This window comes from Manis javanica, chromosome 1 (genome assembly GCF_040802235.1).
Source record: "Manis javanica isolate MJ-LG chromosome 1, MJ_LKY, whole genome shotgun sequence".
In the NCBI taxonomy this organism is placed as follows: Eukaryota; Metazoa; Chordata; class Mammalia; order Pholidota; family Manidae; genus Manis; species Manis javanica.
Window position 1 is genome coordinate 92,253,484 of NC_133156.1, and position 22,938 is coordinate 92,276,421.

Here is a 22,938-nt window from a genome sequence, read left to right on the forward strand (position 1 = left end):
ATGCATGCCTTGTCAGGGACAAGGAATGTTTGTTTATTTAGGAGTTGCTGGAGGAGGAACTGCCCATCCAAGCTTTTTCGCTCAGAAATTTACTTTATGTCAGGCCTGTGGAATCCACTGCCAAAGTTCTACCCCAGACATCTCCCATATACAGAAGCACCTCATTTGAGGATGGGGACCTCACCCCCACCCCCCATTCCCCTGCCGTATGCCTAATGGTTAAGGACATGGAGTCCGATGGATCTAAGGTTGAGTCAGGGCTCCTGTAGCTTACAAGTTGCGAGGACTTGTGTAAATTGTCTAATCTCTATGGGTTTTTTTTCATTATATGATGGGACTCTCTCAGAGAACTGATGCTAAGGTCTGAATGAAAAGATGTACTTGTAGAGCCCTTCACTAGGTTCTGACATGTGGGGAGCACTGGCATGGTCATTAAAGCTGTGCTGCCCAAGATGGCAGCCATTGGCCACAGGTGGCAACGGAGCACGTGAAACACAGCTAGTCCCAACTGAGATGTGCTGGAAGTGTTAACATAATGGGTTTTGAAGGCTTAGTATGAAAAAAAGAATGCACAGCATCTCATTAACAATCTTTTTATCTTGATTATTTACTGAAATAATATTTTGGTCATATTAGGTTAAATAAAATCATTAGAATTGATTTCATCTGTTTCTTTTAAAAATGTGACATCTAGAAAATTTAAAATTACTTGTGTGGCTCACATTAAATTTCTTTTGGCGAGTGAAGAATTGGAACATTCCATTCTGAAACAGGAAGCTCACTCTGAGAGGCTGCCTTCCAGGGAAGCCCACTCACCAGACCTGTTAGTCACAGGACCGAGGCCCTGAGGGGAGACAGTCCAATCCTTAATTTTACAAATGAGGCAATTAAGACCTAAGAGGTTCAATGGTTACACAAAGGTCACACTCTTATTTTCTAGAGTTGCAGGAAATAAGTAAATTCCCTTCCCACATCATCAGCCCTCACAGACCTGCAAAGAACTGCCAGAACTATGTCCCGATTCCCATTTCCACCACCTTTCCTCGTTCCAAGTGAAACCCCTCAGTTTCTTAGACCTTTCACAGTAGGATTTAAACAGAATTCATAGTCCTGCTCACATTTCAGTTTGCCAGTAACCGTAAGACATGTCCCATCCCCACCGCAATGCAAACACAACATTCTAGATAGGGTCTGACCAGCTTGAATCAACTGGTTATAGTATTGGTCCCATGGCTATTCAAACATTATGTAAGATAGGCTGATCAAACAAGGACGCTGCTGTCCTCCCTGAATGAGGAAATATCTAGCTCTGAGGAAGAATTAAGAAAACAAAAAAGAAATACACTAGGGAGTTTATTCATCATAGCTGTGCTCAACTCCTACTGTAGATAAATGAACCCACATGGTACTTGTCAACTGGTATGGCCCCTTTGACTTGGCCATCCCACCCATAAGGCGTCTATTATTATCATCTGGCCAGTAGCATTCCTGTGTCTCCCCTTCTGTCATCTGCCTCACACTGTGCCCAAGGTTGAAAAGAAACTTGTGTTTGTGGAAGCTAAAGAATATTTCCAGTTGTTTAAAATTCTAATAACATGATTACATCACCAGACCTCAAACACCAACTTAGCCATCGAGTGCTCAAGTTTATCCAGTTTGGAGCAAAAGCAAGGAACTCTCTCAGCTGGGATGATGGATGCCTAAACTGAATCATGTGATAGGAAAGAAGTTCTTAAGAGATGACAATTTAAGCACTCAGGCAGCTGTATGATTAAAAAACCACAAATATTGCCTCCTACATAAACACTCATACTTTTGTGGAAAAACAAGCTCAATAAAGGCCAACAGGATCATGTATTTTAAGTTGAATTGTAAGTTTTGGTGAGAAAGATTTACAATTGCATAGTTCTTTCTGATTTACAAGGTGCTAAAGCATGACTTCCCTCCCTTCCTCCTCTCCCTCTATCCTCTTCTCTGCTTTACAGATGGGGAAACTGATTTTTAGGTGACTTAGAGTCCTATGTGAGAGACTGAGGTTCTAGAACCCCTCAGCCAGGCCTTGTCGTTTTGTTCTTTTGCTACCACCAGGCTTGTAGTTTTGGCAAAATGGCAATAGCCCGAACTGAAGCTCCCTAGTCCATAAACATACAGAAGGCAAAGAGAAATAAAATGTTCCTTCCTACTTCAATATGTACTTCATGTCCCTCACATCTATTGGTCATTCGTCCTCTTTGGCCTGGAAGGACACACCAGCATCAGTTATTCAATAACTGCTCTGCTATCATTTGCAGTATTTATTATAAGATTCCTAAGTACAAAGAATAATGACCTTGCTTTCAATGATTCATAAAACCTTGTAATCAAGAAGTGTAGGCTCTGGAAAATTTAAGGTCATCTGAGTTCCAATCCATGCTCCACTTACTAGCTCTTCTACCGAGGAAAGGGCTTTTGTGTGTTCTGTGTCTTGTTTCCTCATATGAAAATAAAGGTAATAACCTCTACCTCTGGGGTTGCTGAGTATTACCTGACATGTGATATATATACATAATCTATATTTGTGTGTTATATGTATGTTACTCTCTATGCCTGTAGGACAGTTCCTGGATAAGTAGTACATAGGCGTTTGCTATCATTATCTTCATCCTCATCTCATTAGAATTATGAATCTAGGAGTGCTGTTAAATTTATAAGCAGGATTAACAATGCCTCAAATTCTGCTACTGCAGGGGTCTCTATGAAGGTGAGTCACTCATCACTGGAAAGCTAGTGATTTTGTAACTAAACATAAAGGGCCATTTCTGAAAGTTAAAAACACAATCTATGTAATAAGGATGCAAAACAGTTTTTTGAAAGAAAAGAGCCAGTATTTTGATGTCCCAACTGCTCTGCATTCCGTGACTGTACACTTCACAATAACTTCTGAAAGGTATTGTCTGATTTTGTTAGCTCCATCCTCTAACCAGCTGGGCTAACCAGCCACTGTGGGCCTTGTCTGATTTTAGTTCAATTTCATTCTCTAATGGAAAGTCTCAAGAACTATATTATGTTTGAGTTAGGAATCTGGTTTACGAGCTTGGCAAAAAATCATCCCCATAAGAGTTTTCAAATCATTATTTCATCATGCATATTAATGGTATATCAATGATACATAACAGGAGTTTAAAGCATGTCAGTGACTAGCTGCTTGCTTCCCATAGTTTTAGACTTTAACTTTCTCAGTTTTAAGGTAAAGACTCAGGTTAGATGATCTTCGAGCTCCCTCTTGGTGATATATTTTATGTGTTAGTATCACATTTTAAAATACATAATTAAGCACAATATATTTGGAAATAAAGACTTGTCTAATATTATGGAGCTAACTTCTATTGACTCCTTTGGACAATACCCACATTCCACTTTCAGGGAGGGCTACCTGGTCAATCTTCATCTCAAGTTGTTACCCATTGATCCCTGGGCTGCTTAGTGAAGAGCTCTGCCAAGAGCAGGATCTCAAAGTATGTGCAGAGGAATGCTATCTAGACCCTAGAGATGTATGAATGCAGTACCTTATCAAGTCTATTAGAACACCAGCCCAATAGCCTTTTTTTGTATAAGTGGAAAGTCGATTGTACAATTCACATGGAATTGCAAGGGACCTCAAATAGCCAAAAGACCTTAAAAAAGAACAAATGGGAAGACTCACACCTGCCAATTTCAAAATTTACTGCAAAAGCTACAGTTGTCAATGCAGTGTGGTACTAGCATAAAGATAGAAATATAGATCAATGCAATAGAATTCAGAGTCTGAAGGCCATACATATATGGTCAGTGGCTTTTGACAAGGGTGCCTAGACCACTCAATGGAGAAAGAATAGGCTCTTGAAGAAATGGTGGTGGGATAACTGGGCATTCACATGCAAAAGAATGAAGTTGGACCCCTACATTACACCATACATAAAAATTAGCTCAAAAGGGACCACAGATCTAAATGTAAAAGCGAAAACTATAGAACTCTTAGAAAACAGGAGTAAATTTTCCCTTGGTTGGAGCACTGAATTCTTATACATGGCAACAAAAGCACAAGCAAAAAGAGATAAACTGAACTTTATCAAGTTAAAAAACTTTTGTGCAGAAAAGGCTATTACCAAGAGAATAAAAAAACAGCCAATAGAAGGGGCGAAAGTATTTGTAAATCATATCTGATAAGGCTCTACTAGCCAACATAAATAAAGAACACTTACAACTCTGCAGCAAAAATACAATCCAATTAAAAATGGGCAAAGGACTGTGAATAGATATTTCTACAAAGAAGATATACAAATGGCTGCCAAGCATATGGAAAGACACTTCACATCATTCATCATTAGGGAAATACAAATGAAAACCACAATGAGATACTAACTCATACCCACTAAGATGGCTGTACTAAGCAACAAAACAGGAAATACATGTTGGTGGAGATGGGGAAAAACTGAAACTCTCATACCTTGCTGGTGGGAATATAAAATGGTGCAGCCACTGGGAAGAGAGCTTGGCAGTTCCTCAAAAAGCTAAATGTAGAATTACCATATAACTCAGCATTCTATTTCTATGTATATACAAGAAAGAACTGAAAATGTGCTCAAATAAAAATCTGTACACAAATGTTACAGCAATACTATTCACAATGGCCAAACGGTGGAGACCACCAAAATGTCTATAATAAATACGGTATCTCCAATCAAAGGAATATTTAGCCAAAAATATTATGATGAGTAAAAGAAGCCAGACACAAAAGACCACATAGTCTGTGAGTCTATTTACATGAAGTATCCAGAATAGGCAAGTTCATAGAGACAGAAAGCTGATTAGTGGTCACTAGGGAAGAGCAGGGCCTGAAGAGATGCTCCAGGGGTACTGGCAAGAGATTGCTTGATGACTATGGGGTTTACTTTGGGGTGATGATAATGTTCTGGAACTAGACAGTAGTGATAATGTATAACATTCTGAATGTAATCAATGTCATTGAATTGTATACTTTAAAAGAAAAATGGTAAACTTTATGTGTATTTTACAATAAAAAAACAACCAAAATTAAATAATTGGCTGGCTGTACTTAGTATGGTAATTTAAGGAGCAGACAGTATTTGTTTCCAGCACACAGTGGGGAGCTGAGAGAGTGAGCCACACAGCGGCTGGGGTGAGCACCAGGCTTCCCTGGCTAAGACACATTGTTGCCCAATGTGCCTGACTTTTACGGTTTTGCTTTTAAAATGTGAATTCCAAAAATCTGTAGGACCATGGAGATACAATCAAAAATAAGTATAAATATATGTAAGTATATATGATATTCAAAGTGTTTGATACTTTAGATTACCCAAATAGTGATTTCCATTTATTTATGCAGACATTGGAATTGACTGCGTTTAGAAAATGGTGTACAAATAACAAACAAAACCAATTACAAAAAAATTCTTCCCATTACTTCTAAGGACAAAGCATATGAGATCATAGGATACTTGGCCTAATTTAATTTGCATGGTGGAACTGTACCGTCTGTATTTTCAGTTACCTAATTGGCCCTTGCTCAGTAGAACCCAGGGAATATACAGCCATTTCCCTGCTCTTCTCTGTTGCCCTGCCCTGCCTTGTCTCTGCAAATTCTGACTTGCTAATTAATGGTCTAAAGGAACTGCCCTCAATGCTTATGAAACCAAGGTTGCTCATGAATCCTGCAGCTTGGCCCCTGAGCTACGGTGGAGGGGCAGGCTCCTGGAAGGCCAGGAATGCTAATGGCTTGCTCACTGCTGTATCCCTAGCACCAAGTCAATGCGGTAGACACAGAATAGGTCCTCAGATATTTGCTACATGTGCAAATGGAGCCTTGGATGACCTGAGGACAAAATGCAAAAGCAGCACATATTGTGACATAGGACACTAAGCTTTTTTTTGCCATTTTCATAGATGATTGATTACTGGGAAAAAAAAATCAACTGGAAATGAGTGCTGTTCGAAGCATGTCAGTGGCAGAACAGAAAGCTCTTTTCACCAATGAAAACCTCAGAACACACACATAGCTTAGAAGTAATGTGTGGAGTAGCATTTAAATACAGACTTAGTCCATTTTTGACCCATTTCCCACTTTCATTCTCCACCTCATCCCAATATATAATTGTTCTAGTACACATCCTTTTGTTTTTATAAGTTCTTAAAAACTGTATTATTGGGTGAACACTTGTTTTTGGTTTATGGTGTTTTGATTTATGGCGATGGGTCTCATTCTTTCTTATTTTGTGTGTAAATAACTCCTTGTAAAGGTTGCTGGGCATATCCATGAGGCTTTGATGGGAAAAAATACAGTATGAATACTTCATTTGATATCTTTGGGGGCAGAAAATAGGGTACAAGTCAAGTCAAAGCTAGCAGACTTATCCAGGCTTACTTTAATAGGAAAGTAGGTTAATAAATCAGATGACAGCATTAAGTCTTAGCATGTGTGCATCTGTTTTACATTAACATTTTATGCCAGAAATCAAATTTGGTTCAAAGTATTTCCTAACTAATCTTTGACTCTGTAACAGATATTTCCCTTCAGTTACCTAAGGACTTGCCACAGGCTAAATTAATCACTTCATTTCTTTCTTTTTTGTTTTTTTATTAAGGTATCATTGATATACAATGTTATGAAGGTTTCACATGAGCAACATTGTGGTTTCAACATTCACCCATATTATCAAGTCCCCCCCCAAACCCCATTGCAGTCACTGTCCATCAGAACAGTGAGATGCTAGAGTCACTACTGTCTTCTCTGTGCTGTGCTGCCTTCCCCCAATCACTTCATTTCTTGTAGGGAAGGAATCAAATTACTACATGGAAAACCGAAAAACAAGATAGGCTTTATAAGATATTATAATATTTAGTTTCCTCTTAAATGATAAAGATTCTGTTATCCTTTGTTTTTGTTAGGTGTTTGATGGATAAACATACTGTATTTCAATATTTGGATATTTTGAAAGGAATTACTTGGGGATTTAGCCCTACTTGAATTTGCCAGATTTAAGAAGCATAATCAGAGACATGTGCCCTTTAAGCCCTAAACTTACTTTATCATGAGGCTTTGGCCATCTATAGCTTCACCATCCGCTAAGTCGTACTTGCTTGTCAAATAAAGGGAAATCTCAGTCTTTGAGAGTTGACTTAGTGTATTTTCCTTGTTAGGGTCACTGGGGTCAACTGCACCTTCCCCTGTAGATAAAAACATTGTTATTCTTATAATTCACTCATGATGATGGCATCAATAATGTAAGATAAAGGTTCTGTGGGAAAGATAGCCTTGGTTGAGCAAGAGATCATGGTCTTTGTAAAAAAAAGAACCACATTCTAATATACTAATATACTTAAAGTGGCTTTTAAAATCTTTGATTTAAACATTAAGATAACATGGGACAAAGATATTCAAAATATGAAAAAATAGGTAAGAGAGGAACTGTTAATAAAATAAAAAATCGTTAGGAAACAGCAAGAACTGTGTTTTGGCTCTTCAGTGATGTTTTCCTTATGATTTATGTTAACAAATCCTTTTCAAGGTATTTAGCACTCACCTTCAAGAGTATCAAATTATGGATTGATGCAGGAAGGGGCTAGTATAGTTATCTTTAAATAAGATTAAGTATTAAATTCCAAGAAATGTTTTTGATCTAGGATAGAAAACCAAATAACACAAGCCAGAGGATAAGTAGAAGGAACAAGCTCTTACCAAGAAAAGATTCCACATTAGGTACCTTTCCCAGTAATTCCAGCAGTTCATTCAGTAAGTCATGCTTTTCGGGTGCAATTGCATCCTGGTGTTCCAACAGGAGCTTTATACAGAAAACAACACACACACACAAAGACAAAAGCAAATTCTCAAGTGCTTCTATATTTACAGAGTCCTCCTTCCAGCTTTCCCTGATTTTCTTCTGATATCACTTCACTTTTAAACACAAGTCTAACATTTATTAAAAGTAGGACTACAGGGAGACACAGTTTTTATTTTATCTTAGAGGGAAGACATTAAGAAATGTAGTTTGTGAAGAGTTCATACTCTCAGCAAGATGTTGAAGATCTGCTGAGCAGCAGCCTTCTACTGCCTAACCACTGTGCTCCACTCCACTGTACAGAAAAAGTCAAAATTGGGTGGAAAGAGCCTAAAATGAGGCACAAGTCTCTTGGCTAACACCAGTAACAAACTGGTGGGCATTCCTATATCTCTTTGGAGAAAAATTATGCAGTGTTGAAACACTACAGCCATTTAATAAAATCACCACTGTTGGCCGTTTACTCTATCTGGCATTGAAGAGCTCTTGTGGGTACAGAAGGCAGAAATGCCCATATGGTTCCCTGGCCTGAGGTCTAGATGTACCAGGTGGTTCCTCTGATACATGATCCCAAAGAAGGGTTAAAGGTGAGTAACACTGCTGGAGTGTTTTGGCAGGTCTTAGAGGAAATATGGTTAATTCTTGAGAAGCAGCAGCACTGGAGGGGAAAACCATGAAGGCCAACACATCTGCTTTTGTTTGTATTTAGCAATATATTAAAACCATGTTTCTAAAGTATGGTGCTGGTATCCCTGGTGATAGGAAATACACTTTGAATTGCTCTGAGTAACTGTCTTACAAAACTCTTGATCATAATAAAATTAGATTTCAAACTTTTTTCCAACAGCTTTCAGATATAATCCACATGCCATCAAATTCATTCAAAATGCATAACACAGTGGTTTTTAGCATATTCAAAGAATTGAGCAACCATCACTGCTATCTGATTTCTGAACATTTTCATTACCCTAAAAAAAACTCCGTGTCCCGTTGTTGGTGGGAATGTAAATTAGTGCAGCCACTGTGGAAAGCAGTATGGAGGTTCCTCAAAAAACTAAAAATAGAAATACTGCATGACCCAGCAATTGCACTTCTAGGAATTTACCTGAAGAAAACAAGATCCCTGATTTGAAAAGATATATGCACCCCCATCCTATGTTTATTGCTGCATTATTTACAAGAGTCAAGATATGGAAGTGAACAAAATATCCGTCAATAGAAGAATGATAAAGATGACATAGTACATATGCACAATGGAATATTACTCAGCCATAAAGAAATGAAATTCATCCATTTGCAACAACATGGATGGACCTAGAGGGTATTAAGCTTAGTGAAATAAGCCAGGCAGAGCAAGACAAATACCATATGATTTCACATATTTGTGGAATATAAAAACAAAGCAAAATAAAATGAACAAAACAGCAGTAGACTCACAGACACTGAGAAGGGACTGGTGATTACCATGGTGGAGGGGTTGGGTCCTATTGCCACATTGACAGGAAGGATATAGATCTACAGTTTCCAGGGGTTGGGTGGAGGGGGTAAATGGGATCAACTGCTAATGGGTATAGGGTTTATTATTATTTTTAATTCAAGTATCATTGATATACAATCTTATATTGGCTTTAAGTACACAACACAGTGGTTCAGTGGTTACCAATTTTATTAAATCCTCACCTCCACTAGTGCAGTTATTATCTGTCAACATAGAAAGATGTTACAGAATTAGTGGCTACATTCTCCATGCTGTACTACCATCCCTGTGCCCAACTTATATTATGATTGAGAATTTTTGTGCCCCTTTTCCCTGTCATCCTCCCCCACCCCCCATCCACCCAGTCCAATCTCTCCCCCATGGTAATCACCAGTCACTTCTCAGTGGCTATGAGTCTACTGTTATTTTTTTCATTTAGTTTTGTTTTTAGATTCCACAAATAAATGAAATCATATGGTATTTGTCTTTCTCTTCCTGGCTATTTCACTTAGCATAATACCCTCTATGTCCATCCATCTTGTTGCAAATGGCAGAATTTCCTTTTTTAATGGGTGAATAATATTCAATTGCCTATATGTACCACATCTTCTTTATCTATTCATCTATGGATAGACACTTAGGTTGCTTCCATAACTTGGCTATTGTAAATACTGTGTTGATAAACATAGGGGTGTACATATCTTTTCAAATCAGGGATCTTGTTTTCTTTGGGTAAATTCCTAGATGTAGAATTACTGGGTTGTATGATATTTCTATTTTTAGTTTTTTGAGGAACCTCCATACTGCTTTCCACTGGGGCTATACCAATTGACATTTCCACCAACAGTGTAAGAGGGTTCCCATTTCCCCACACCCTCACCAACACTTGCTATTTCTTGTCTTTTGGGTGGTGGTCATTCTAACTGGTATGAGGTAATATCTCATTGTGATTTTGATTTGCATTTCCCTGATGTTTAGTGAGGTGGAGCATCTTTTCATGTGCCTGTTGGCCATATATATTTCTTCTTTGGAAAAATATTTGTTCAGATCCTCTGCCCATTTTTTAATTGGGTTATTTGTTTTTTTGGTGTTGAGGCATATGAATCCTTTATATATTTTGGATGCTAACCCCTTATTGGATAAAGTGTTTATGAATATTTATCCTATATTATAAGCTGCTTTTTTGTTCTGCTGATGGTGTCTTCTGCTATTGAGCTTTATAGTTTGATATAGTCCCACTTGCTCATTTTTACTTTTGTTTCCTTTGCCTGTGGAGATGTGTCCAGGAAAAAACTGTTCAAGAGATTTTCACCTATGTTTTCTTCTAAGTGTTTTTATGGTTTCATTCAGGTCTTTAATACATTTCAAGTTTACTTTTGTGAATGGAGTTAGACAGTAATCCAGTTTCATTCTCTTGCATGTAGTTGTCCAGTTTTTCCAACATCAGTTATTGAAGAGTCTTTCTTTTCTCCATTGTATATTCATGGCTTCTTTAATGTATTTTAATTGACCATACATGCACGGGTTTATATCTGGGCTCTCTTCCATTGATCTATGGGTCTCTTTTTGAGCCAGTACCATACTGTTTTGATTACTACAGCTTTGTGGTATAGCCTGAAGTCAGGGAATGTGGCACCCCCAGCTTTCTTCTTCATTTTAGGATTGCTTTGGCTATTCAGGGTCTTTTGTGGTTCCATATGAATTTTAGGATAATTTGTGATAGCTCATTGAAAAATGTCATTGGTACTTTGATAGGGATTGCACTGAATCTATAAATATCTTTAGGCAGGATGGCCATTTTGACAATATTAATTCTTCCTATTCATGATGTTAGGATAGATTTCCATTTATTTGTGTCCTCTTTAATTTCTCTCATGAATGTTTTACAGTTTTCAGAGTACAGGTCTTTCACCTCTTTGATTAGGTTTATTCCTAGGTAGTTTATTCTTTTCGATGCAATTGTAAATGAAATTGTTTTTCTGATTTCTCTTTCTGCTAGTTTTTTTTTAGTATATAGAAATGCAACAGATTCTGTGTATTAATTTCATATCCTGAAATTTTGCTGAATCCAGTTATTCTAATAGTTTTTTGGTTGAGTTTTTAGAGTTTTCTATGTATAATATCATGTCATCTGCACATAGTGACAGTTTTACTTCTTCCTTATGAATATGGATGCCTTTTATCTCTTTATCTTGTCTGACTGCTGTGGCTAGGCCCTCCAATACTATGTTGAATAAAAGTGGTGAAAGTGGGCATCCTTGTCTTGTTCCTGATCTTATAGGAAAAGCCTTCAGCTTTTTGCCACTGAGTCTGATGTTAGGTGTAGGTTTGTCATATATGGCCTTTATTATGTTGAGGTATGGACCCCCTGTACCCATTTTGTTGACAGTTTTATCATGAATGGTTAATGAATTTTTGTGAAATGATTTTTCAGCATCTATTGGGTGATCATGTGTTTTTTATCTTTTTGTTGTTGTTGTTAAAGTGGTATATCACCTTGGTTGATTTACAGGTATTGTACCATCCTTGCATCCCTGGAATAAATCCCACTTGGTCATGATGGATGATACTTTAGATGTATTTTTGAATTCTATTTGCTAAAATTTTGTTGGGATTTTTGTATTTATGTTCATCATGGATATTGATCTAAAATTTTCTTTTTTTGTAATGCCTTTGTCTGACTTTGGTATTAGAGTGATGTTGCTCTCATAGAATGAGAATGGAAGCATTCCCTCCTCTTCTAGCTTTTGGAATACTTTAAGAAGGACGGGTATTAGTTCTTCTTTAAATCTTTGGTAGAATTCAGCTGTGAAGCAATCTAGTCCCTAACTTTTGTTTGTTGGGAGTTTTTTGATTACCATTTCAATTTCAATGCTGGCAATTGGTCTGTTCAGATTTTCTGTTTCTTTATGGGTCATTCTTGGAAGGTTGTATTTTTCCAGGAATTTGTCCATTTCTTCTAGTTTGTCCAATTTATTGGCATATAACTTTTCATAGAATTCTCTAATTCTTTGTATTTCTGTGGTGTCAGTTATGATGATTCCTTCTTCATTTCTGATTTTATTTGTGTACTCTCTTTTTATTGTTAAATCTGGGCTAGGAGTTTGTCTATTTTGTTTATGTTCTCAAGTAACCAGCTCTGATTTTTTCTATTGTTTTATTCTTCTCTATTTTATTTACTTCTGCTCTGATCTTTACTATGTCCTTCCTTCTTTTTCTAGTTTCTTCAGTTATGAGTTGAGACTATTTATTTAGGATTGTTCTTGTTTCTTCAGGTAGGCCTTTATTGCTATGTACTTTATGCTGAGTACTGCTTTTGCAGTGTCCCACAAATTTTGGACTGTTGTTATTTTTGTTTTCATTTGTCTCCATGTATTGCTTGATTTCTGTTTTGATTTGTTCATTGATCCATTGATTATTTAGAAGCATATTGTTTAGCCTCTATGTGTTTGTAGGCTTTTTGTGTTCTTTGCATAATTTATTTCTAGTTTTATACCATTGTGATCTGAGAAGTTGCTTGATATAATTTCAATCTTTTAGAATTTATTGAGACTCTTTTTGTGGCCTAGTATGTGATCTATTTTGAAGAATGTTCCATGCACACTTGAGAAGAATGTGTGTCCTGCTGCTTTTGGATATAATATTCTGTAGATACCTGTGCAGTCAATCTGATCCAACGTGTTGTTCAGTGCCTCTGTTCCTTTATTTTCTGTCTGGTTGATCCATTGATGTGAACAGTGTGTTAAAGTCTCCTAAAATGAATGCATCACAGTCTATTTCCCTTTTAATTCTGTTAGTTGTTTTATATACTTAGGTGCTCCTGTTGGGTGCATAGGTATTTATAATGGTTATATCCTCTTTTTGGACTGATCCTTTTATTATTATGTAATGTCCTTGTCTCTTGTTACCCTGTCTTGAAGTCTATTTTGTCTGATAAAAGTACTGCGACTCCTGCTTTTTTCTCCCTATCATTTACATGAAATATCTTTTTCCATCCTTTCACTTTCAGTCTGTGTATGTCTTTGGAACTGAAACGAGTCTCTTGTAGGCAGCATATAGATGGCTTTTGTTTCTTTATTCATTCTGCCACTCTATGTCTTTTGATTGGTGTATTCAGTCCATTTATATTTAAGGTAATTATTGATAGGTATGTAATTATTGTCACTATTAATTGTTTTCTGGTTGTTTTTATAGTTCCTCTCTGGTCCTTTCTTCTTCTCTTGTTTTTGATGGTTTTCTTTAGTGGTGTGATTGGATTTCTCTTTTTTAGTTTTTTGTGTATCTATTATAGGCTTTAGGTTTGTGGTTCAAGGTTCAAGGATAGCTTCCTTGAATTTTTTGTGTATCTACTCTAGGCTTTAGGTTAGCTAAAGGATAGCTTCCTAACTATATAATAGTCTATATTGTTGATGACTGCTCTATTTTAAACACAATCTGAAAGTAGTTTTTCCTTCTTCTTCCTCCTCCACACTTTATGTATTAGATGTCATAATCTGCATTTTTTGTGTATCCCTTGACTGACTTTGTGTACAGTTAGTTTTACTACTTTTGTTTTAATTTTGTACTTGCTTGGTGAGTAATTTTTCTACTGTCTTTACTGTGGGTTTATTTTCACTGCAGAAAACTGTTTAGGCTTATCTTAACCATTTTTAAGTCTATAGTTCAGTAATCCATTCACCTTGTGCAATCTATCTCCAGAATTCATCTATTCAAATTGTAAAACTAAAACTATCCATTAGAGAACTCCTCATTTCATAATTACACTTTTTGTCTCTCTGAATTTGACTATGCTACTTCATGTAAGTGAAATCATACAGTATTTGTCTTTTTTTGTGACTAGCTTTCTTCACTTAGAAAAATGTCCTCAAGTTTCATCATATTGTAGCATGAATCAGAATTTCCTTCCTTTTTAAGGGTGAATAATATTCCATTGTATGTGTATACCACATTTTGTTTATCCATTCATCCTTTGATACACACTAGTTGCTTCCACATTTTGGCTACTGTATAATGCTGCTATGAATACAGGTGTACAAATATCTCTTTGACCCTGCCTTTAATTCTTTTAAGAATATATTCAGAAGTGGAATTGCTGGACATGGTATTTCTGTTTTTAAGTTTTCAGGGAACTACCTTGCTGTTTTCCATAGCAGCTGTACCATTTTATATAACCACCAATAGTACACAAAGGTTCCAATTTCTCCACATCTTTGCCAGCACTTATTATCATTATTTGGTAATAGCCATCATAATGGTATTACCATTGTTTTTTTCCCCAAATCAAATGGTAGGTTTACTGGCTGTCTCTGTTATACAACAAGGTGAAATCATTGTGGTTTTTATTTGGATTTCCCTAATCATTAATGATGTTGAGCATCTTTTCATGTGCTTGTTGGACATTTGTGTATCATCTTTGGAGAAATGTCTACTCAAGTCCTTAGAGCCTCATTTTTTTAATTGGGTTGTTCTTTTGTTGTTGAGTTGTAGAAGTTCTTTATATTTTCTGGATATTAATCCCTCATCAGATACATGACTTGCAATTATTTTCTCCCATTCTGTAGGTTGCCTTTTTATTCTCTCGTTCTTTTGATGCAAAGTTGTCCATTTTTTAATTGGATTATTTATCACTGAGTTATAATGTTTCTTTATATATTCTGGATACAAGTCCCTTATCAGATACATTATTTGCAATTATTTTCTCTCATTCTCTTGGTCATCTTTTCAATTTCTTGGTGGCATTGTTATAGCAAAAATGTGTTTTAGCTTTTATGAAGTCCAATTTATCTATATTTTCTTTTGCTGCTTATGTGTTTGGTGTCATATCTCAAAAACCATTGCCTAATCCAAGGTCACAAAGATTGATTTCTATGTTTTCTTTTAAGAATTCTATAGTTTGAGTTCTTACATTTAGGTCTGTGATTCACTTTGATTCATTTTTGTGTAAGGTGTCCGACTTCATTTCCCATTGAACTGTCTTAGCCCCTTGTCAAAAATGAATTAACCATAAATTTGAAAGTTTATGTCTAGACTCTCAGTTCTATCCCAGTGATCAGTATGTCCTCATGCCATTACCACATTGTCTTGATTGCTGCCTTTTCCATTCTCTTTTAATCTTTATAATTAGTGGAGGAAAAAGTATCTGTTTAATGTGGAATATTTCTTAACGTTCCCTGACACTTGCTAATTAGGTTTTTAAGAAAGGAAGAGGAGACTTCAAATGCATAGCTTCAAGGAAGCAACTATATCCAACTATTCTTTTCATTATACTTACTTACTTTTTATGTTTTTCTATCTATTATGGATAGAGGCATTTGTTCTAAAGCAAAGAAATTACTTTTTTTTCAAAAAAAGGCAAATTGACTTAAATATATTACATAAGCAACAGAAGTGATATAAAGACAGTGAAATCTGGAAGGGTGGTACATGTGATACTTTTAGGGGAAGGCAAGTTAGAGACAAGAACAAAATAGCAAGATGGATAAATTTATGCTCTTGTTCTCTGAAGAGACAGGACAGCTAATTGGGCTGCTGTCTCTGGAAAGGGAAAACTTAAGCTGCCAGCTTCTACCCTTTATTCTGTATTTATGATAATTACAGAACATGAAGAGTTCTTGAAATTGTCTCCATAAAGAGCTACTTTGAGGTTCCACATTGGGCAGGCAGGCATGTCATGCTGCTGCTATGCTTGTGTGTCTGTGGGACACCTTGTCACTTTAGACAGACAGTAAACAGGATAGTCTTTCTCTATGATTAAATTATTCCCACATTATTTACATCTGCTTCCAACCTAATACATGAAGAAATTCCAAATTGGTCACAAGCTATGTTTCCCAGGATTGGATTCTGTTTTCAGCTCTTGCTAATGAAAGGAGCAGATTATTTCTCCTTAAAGAGTAAGTATCTAAATTAATATAGTAACATTTTTTCTCTGCTGTATTTGGGAAAGAAGCTCTCATTATAGAAAAGAACTCTATATCACTTTTCTGCATGAGGATACTGGCCTCAGCAAATGTGCAGCCAACATGTGGACAATTCTGAGATGGATAATCTACATAAAAATAGACAAATGGGTCATTGCTTAAATATGAGTGAGTCTACACTCATTAGGAAATTATTTTTGCAAACAGTGCATTGCTGGACATATTTTGTGATTTTGGGTGCTTATATAATAAAAGAACTATAGCTTCTTCATTTAATCAACTATCTCACTCCTTCAGCTGGTCATTCACACCTGCCCTTTTCTTGGGGTCACTCAAAATGCTTATGGAGAGCTTGCTGCAAACGTCATGGAGGTTCCTGTTCCAGCCCTCAAAAACGGAAATTGAAACTAGATCCAATCTTTCTTCCAAATCTGTATTTAAGCTTTAGTTTCTTAGATCTTAAAAACATAGATTCGAATTTTGGACAGCCAGTTTTGCCACATATCTGGTTTGGTGGGGGTGAGGCAGGACCATCAAGAGGTGTGTGTTTATTATGCTTTCCTCCTAGTTGTGTGTATAATCCAAAGTTGGGTGTATCCTTAACCAGAGCTTCTTGACCTTTAGTGTTTCTGTATCACCTGGGATCTAGTTAGAATGCAAGTTCTGATTTGGGAGGTCTTGGGTACATTTCTTATATGTCCCCCAGGACTTTGCTTAGAGTAGCATGGTCCAAAACTCTTCTTGAAATGGTTCCCTTTAAGAATGTAGATTTTTCAGGAAAGACATTCCAATTGGTCTTCAAAACAAAAAACAAAGAAACAACTCTAAATGTTTAGCCTCTCTTTTTACTTTAAATGATTGAGAAACCATCTAAGGCTTCTCAATGCTGAGCAAAGTGCCCCAACCCCAACAGGCACTTAATACTTGCTAATGCCCAATGATGGTGATGTCCGCATGTGAAACAGATGGAAACGCGATTTAGCACAGATTGGGAAATTGCCTGTTTCTAAGAAATGGAGGTTTCCAAAACCATAGAACTGAGTCTTTGCTAGCAGCTATTGTTGGGTGGATGTCATCTCTTCCTAATCTTGAGCAGCCTGTTTATTCCCCAATATTAGAATAGAGAGAGTATTCTCATTTCCCAGAAAATTACTGGAAAAGCTGGAAGAACTCATGAAAGGAGGAGAGAAAGAGTGTGGCAGTCCAGGCAGTGTGGCTTGCGGGGTAGAGAAAGCATCAGGGCCTGTCCCTGCTTAAGGCTTAAATTGCACATTCAAATGTGACTGTAAATGGCTCATTCAAGAGAAGTTGTTCTACTAATGCATATTAGTAGAGAATAAACATATCATATAAAGTAAATGTTCCTCATTTGGGAAAATGAGTTTTATTATGAAATAAGAATCAGGGAATAAATAATTGAGGTTTTTTTAGGATTGAAAGTTTAAGTTATTATTAGCACCTGCTTATGGTAGTAAGCCCTGTAGAGACTTGAGCATTTTCAGTGTAACAGACGAGTGAACCGTGGGTCCACAGCTAAGCCCCTTCTGTGGCCCCACTTACGGAATGTGTGCTGATGATTTCTTCAATTGAAATGTAAATGACCGGCTTGCTGACTGTCACCACATCTGTGTATTTATCCATATTAAACTTTTCTTCTGCCTCAGGAACATTACATGCTTCTTTGAAATATTTCCTAACAAAGGAAAAAAAGTCTTAAGACTGAGTCACATTTATGAGTTAAACAGCTCCATCAAAATAGTGAGGAAATCTTCAGTGATGGCCAGTGCTTTGTTCTTCTCCACCCCTAACCTCGGAAGGACTGGTGTTATCACCTTTGAGACTGGCTCCTGACTGGAGACGCTGAGTCCATTTTTCTGGATGTTGGACCCAGATCCTCAGGAATGGAAAGAGCAGCAGGGTCTCAGGCCCTGTTAGTGGCTCAATGTAATCAAATTATGGGCAGGTCATTTAAAAAATCTAATAGCCCCTGAAATTTAAACAAAAATGTCAAGGCTGATAATCCTCCATCTAAGATCAAGTCTTTCCAGATCAAACAACTGAAAAAGCAATTCATCAAATTTGCTACTTTAAATGCATAAGCTCCTGGGCCTTCAGTCCTAATACTCTTCAGAGGTATTATTGCCAATTTGATGGAAAGTTGAGTTAAACCGACTCTACTCTCAGTTGATCCAAATAATAGCTGCTGGCTGACGGAAAGTCAGTTGAGGTGAGGCACACAAATCCATACATGCCCTGCTCCTCCAGTGCTCAGATTCTAAGAAGTCTGCTATTCAAACGAGAGCAAATTTAGACAGGGAGATCAAGAAATGCCAGATGTGCTCTGATCATGGTTTAAGAGAGAGCCTTTGTACAAATAGAGTAGGTATTTTATTCTATGAAGTTATAAATGTTTCATATGCCTGAAATCATCCTTGGTGTATCTCTTAAGGGTGCCCAGGGCTTATACACCAGCCAAAGCTGGGGGAGGCTGAGGCAGGCAGCCATGCTGGGCTAGGGAGGAGCAAGTGCCCATCTTGGTTTTCCTGCACATTTTTGGCTTTAATTTTTCATGGGTTGCTGAAGAACACAAAGGATAACTGAGTGGAAGAGGAAAAAAAAAAGATGAATTTAAGAGGGGAGTCTTTTGGTTTTATTTCTTTTGGTGCAGAAGAGCTGGAACCATACATGACTGATAGGAATAACCTGAGAAAAAAGTAAGTAAAGGGAAGTTCAAATAACAGATGAGGGATTGCATGAAATGGATATTATCTTTTTAGTCAGTGAGAAGACCTAAAATTGGCAGCTTGAGAAATCAAAACTTCCTGTAGTAAGAGGATTTGGGAGTTTTCTCATAAGTGGCCACAAATTCTACATAGAGAGGAATAACTATGAGCTACTTTTGTCAGTAGATAAGTTACTAGTCAAGAGGAACAATGAGGGAGGGGAAATGATCATTTTCCAAGTGAGGAGTCAGAGAGGCCACATTCATGTCACACTTCAGTGTGATTCACCCAGTGATTGAATGGCAGACTAAGTGAAAAAAATGAATGCCAAGATGAACGTGTTTCCTCAGAGAGGAAAGTGTATCTTCCTACCAGGCTTATTCCTTTTCATGTTGCCATGGAATGATCAGAGATATAATTTGGAAATGCATATAAAGTCAATAGATGTAAGTCTTACATGTATAATTGAGAGGGTCGAGAATGTAAAAGAGCATTATCATATACAATTTATTGTTATCTCAATAAATATAAAAGCTGGATTTTCCCAACCTTTCAAAACCAGTACTGTTTCCTACTATTGTTTGATGCAGATAAGACATTTCTTCCTGATGGGTAAGTTCTTAAAAAACAAAAATGAAACCCTCTTCTGAAGTTCAACAAAGCAGAAATCAGCTACTTTTGATTTTTTAATTCTAAGTACTATTAGCCTGTAGCATACCAGGAAGAATAAAGATTTCCTTTGTCAATAGAAATCATACATATGGGGATGACTCAGTGTAAGAAGGGCCCTCGGGGAGTTGAGGGGGGAGGATGGGAACACCAGAGTAACTCGGTCTGCTCTTCCTGCCCTCCTTCCCCACGACTAGATGAAATGCGCACAGCCGCTGGAGGCCTCTGTCCCCCCCCTTCAACTCCGGCTCTGGGCACACAACATACATTATTTTTGCCCGTGTCTTGCAAGTTTCTCCAAAATTAAAGACTCATTTCACCTGAACTCCTCATATGTCTCTGATAAATAATCGTTCATTGATGAGAGATGCTCATTTTCCCCTTCAAACAGCTTGTTGGAGGCTGCGTGCTGAAGAACCTTGGCCACTGATCCCAAGTTCCTCCTTTGGTCGGGATTTATCTGACCTCCAGCTGTCATGTCTATGATGTCAAAGCCGTCAGGAGCCACGATAGCTGGGTTCATGTACCGATAGTATAGGAGGTTTCCAACAATCTGGAGTGATGCAGAAGAGAAGAGTATGTTTAAGAGTAAACTCAAAAGAGTTTTAGATTTCTTTTACTGAAGTAAATATTTACTGACATTTCCCAAGAATGTAGGTCATTTTCTGATCTGAATTCTAACAAGGAGTTAAGTAAAGGCAGTGGATATGATAAATTCAGAAAATTATTTTTGGTGAAAAATGTGCTTATGGCCCCCAAAATGCTCTCACATAATCTCAGTAGTGTGTAAGATCTCCAAATTAATCTCAGCATAATCAGTAACCTTGGCAGTCATTAGAAACAGATGACTTGCAGCTTATTATGAACAGTCATACAGGAGGGAAAATATTACAAAATAGTATGCTGGTCATTTTGACTCATATCCCCAAGAGAAGCTATGGTGAGATTATCCTTGAAAATCTACCTTTAATAGCTCATCTTCTGTTGCATCGGGAAATTTCTCATGGATGGAATTCTTCAGTACTTTGGCTATATACCTCAATCCATAACTACACATAAAACAGATGACAAAAGAAAATAATGGAAAAAGTCTAAGTGAGAAAGAAACAATTGGCAATTGTTCCAGTCAACTAAAACTGAGCAGTTTTCCTAAAAATTAAACATAAAATGAGATGGTAACGGAATCACAGGACCTCCCTCACAAGAGTAACTGAGAACTGTTTTGTATATTCCCTCTTGGGAGAACAGCTGTGAATTCAAAATGCAAATATAGGCAACTTTTAAAATAGTAAACACAACGAGGGAAATCTATCTTCACTACTAGGGTTCATTTCATACAGTATTTCAAGAACTTCCAGCAAAGAATATTAAAGTTGTGCCATATACAACTTACGGCAGTAGATCAAGGGAAGAAATGATAGAATTCAGGACTTTGTCGGTGACCTTTCTCAGGTTCTCAATGGATGCCTCCAGTTTATTTTTCACTTCTGGGTATGTTAGAGCTTGTTCTGTGGTAACATCGTAAGGCAGCTTGCTGGAAACACAAGGGCTTTCAGTCAATGAGGGGCTTAGCTTCAAGCATTCTGTTCCTTGCCCAGTTGGTTCCACAGTCAAGCTTTGTGTTGTGAACTGGCCTCTGTCTACTGACTTCAATGATAAACATCTGCTAAGTGAGGGGAGGCCCTGCGTGCCCCCACATACCCTCTGCCACTAGTCGAACAGGGGAATCCATGTCTCCCTCTGGGCTCTTCTGGCAAAATAACTGGCAGACCCAAATAATGTAGACCCAACTAACTTTCTTTCTCTTCTTTTTTTTTTTATTAAGGTATCATTGATATACAATCTTACGAAGGTTTCACATGAGCAACATCTCGGTTACTACATTCACCCATATCATCAAGTCCCCCCCCGACCCCATTGCAGTCACTGTCCATCAGCTCTTTCTCTTCTTTAATTATTAAAAAAGCAGTATGTTTATTACAGAAAAAAACTGTATATGAGCAAATAGGAAAACAATACCTAGGGACAATCACTTTTCATATCTTATGCATAACTTTCTAGGTCCTCCTCTGTGCATGTGTGTATGAGATACATGCAGTTCTCAGGGGTGTAATGCAGTTTGTGTATATACATATCCCATACAGATCCTGTGTGTGTGCATATATACACATACATACTTCCTTTTTAAAAGAAAATGGTTATTGTACCTAACTGCAACTGAAAACTATATCATGAACAACCTTTTTATGCCAAATAATTTCTATACTACCATTCCTAATAGTTACTTAGTTGCTCTATTGTGTTATACAAACATTTATTTAACAAATTCCCCAGAGCTAATATTTTGACATTCCCCAGCTTGTTGCCATTATAAACAGTGCTGTTGACAACCACCCTTGTAATTCTCTGTGCATTTAACTATTTCACATGGCATCCTTTTATAGGAAATAAAAAGCTGATTTGCTTAGATCTATAAACCACCACCTAGAATAAGCCAATTCTACCTGGGTTGTTCATGCTTACATATTGAAGTTACTCATTTGTTAACTGTAAAAAGGTATGTATTATTAGGTGAAGAGAAAGTGTGTATCATTCCCAGTTCTAAGTTTATAAATACACAAATAATAACCAAGAGAGAGAATTACAGAAGTCGTGGCTTTGAGATCAACTGGTACTCAAATGTGAAAATACCAAGATGAGCAAGAGTTCAGGAGTGTGACCCGCAGGAATATGGTAAAGGGGGAAAATACCTCGGATTGGAAACTATCTTTGTAAATAAATTGTTCTCATAACAGAGCTTAAGAATATATATAAATATACATATAAAAATGATCACAGAATATGACTGAAAGCCAACATCTTCTTGGTTTTGTTACCTGGCCTCTCCAGTCTGTGTTTCTAGCTGGTTCACCCAGGACTTGTACACCTCTACGGGGTTTGTATTGATGACCAGGGACTTGTCGTCAATGATCTCTTTCACCACTGCAGCCAGGAGCTGGCGCAGCGTGTTCTGTCCACGGGCACCTCTGTTGAAGCTGACGACCATCTTGATGACTGTAGGGTTCCCAGTAACTATGTCCTGTACCTGGTCCACCTTTGATCTACAAAAAGCCCAAACCAAAAGTAAATGGTTTGCCTCTATGGATACAGTTCTAAACAGTGTATATTCTCTGGCAGGTTAGGGCTTGGTGGGGTTATATTTTCCTCTGTGAAGATCAAAGATGGTGTGATTTAAAAGGAAACAACCATTTGTAAGATGAGTATTATTTGAGAAATATAAGGATCTAAAAATAAGTTCTCAGCCTTAATTTCAATCTAGAAGGTAGGAATGAACT

At 37.2% G+C, this 22,938-nt stretch overlaps 1 protein-coding gene across 2 annotated transcripts in view; it reads right to left on the minus strand.

Moving 5' to 3' along the window:
* The window catches only part of IQGAP2 (IQ motif containing GTPase activating protein 2), a 265,034-nt gene that overhangs the window by 12,485 nt on the left and 229,611 nt on the right, over positions 1-22,938 (minus strand). For both annotated transcript variants that reach the window (XM_017640236.3, XM_073234963.1), the window contains 7 exons: positions 22,480-22,704; positions 20,997-21,137; positions 20,568-20,652; positions 19,924-20,156; positions 17,772-17,904; positions 7,715-7,817; positions 7,062-7,203 (listed from right to left, as the gene is read on the minus strand). In XM_017640236.3, coding sequence (XP_017495725.3) covers positions 7,062-7,203; positions 7,715-7,817; positions 17,772-17,904; positions 19,924-20,156; positions 20,568-20,652; positions 20,997-21,137; positions 22,480-22,704 — 1,062 coding nt within the window. The remainder of the gene's footprint in view (positions 1-7,061; positions 7,204-7,714; positions 7,818-17,771; positions 17,905-19,923; positions 20,157-20,567; positions 20,653-20,996; positions 21,138-22,479; positions 22,705-22,938) is intronic.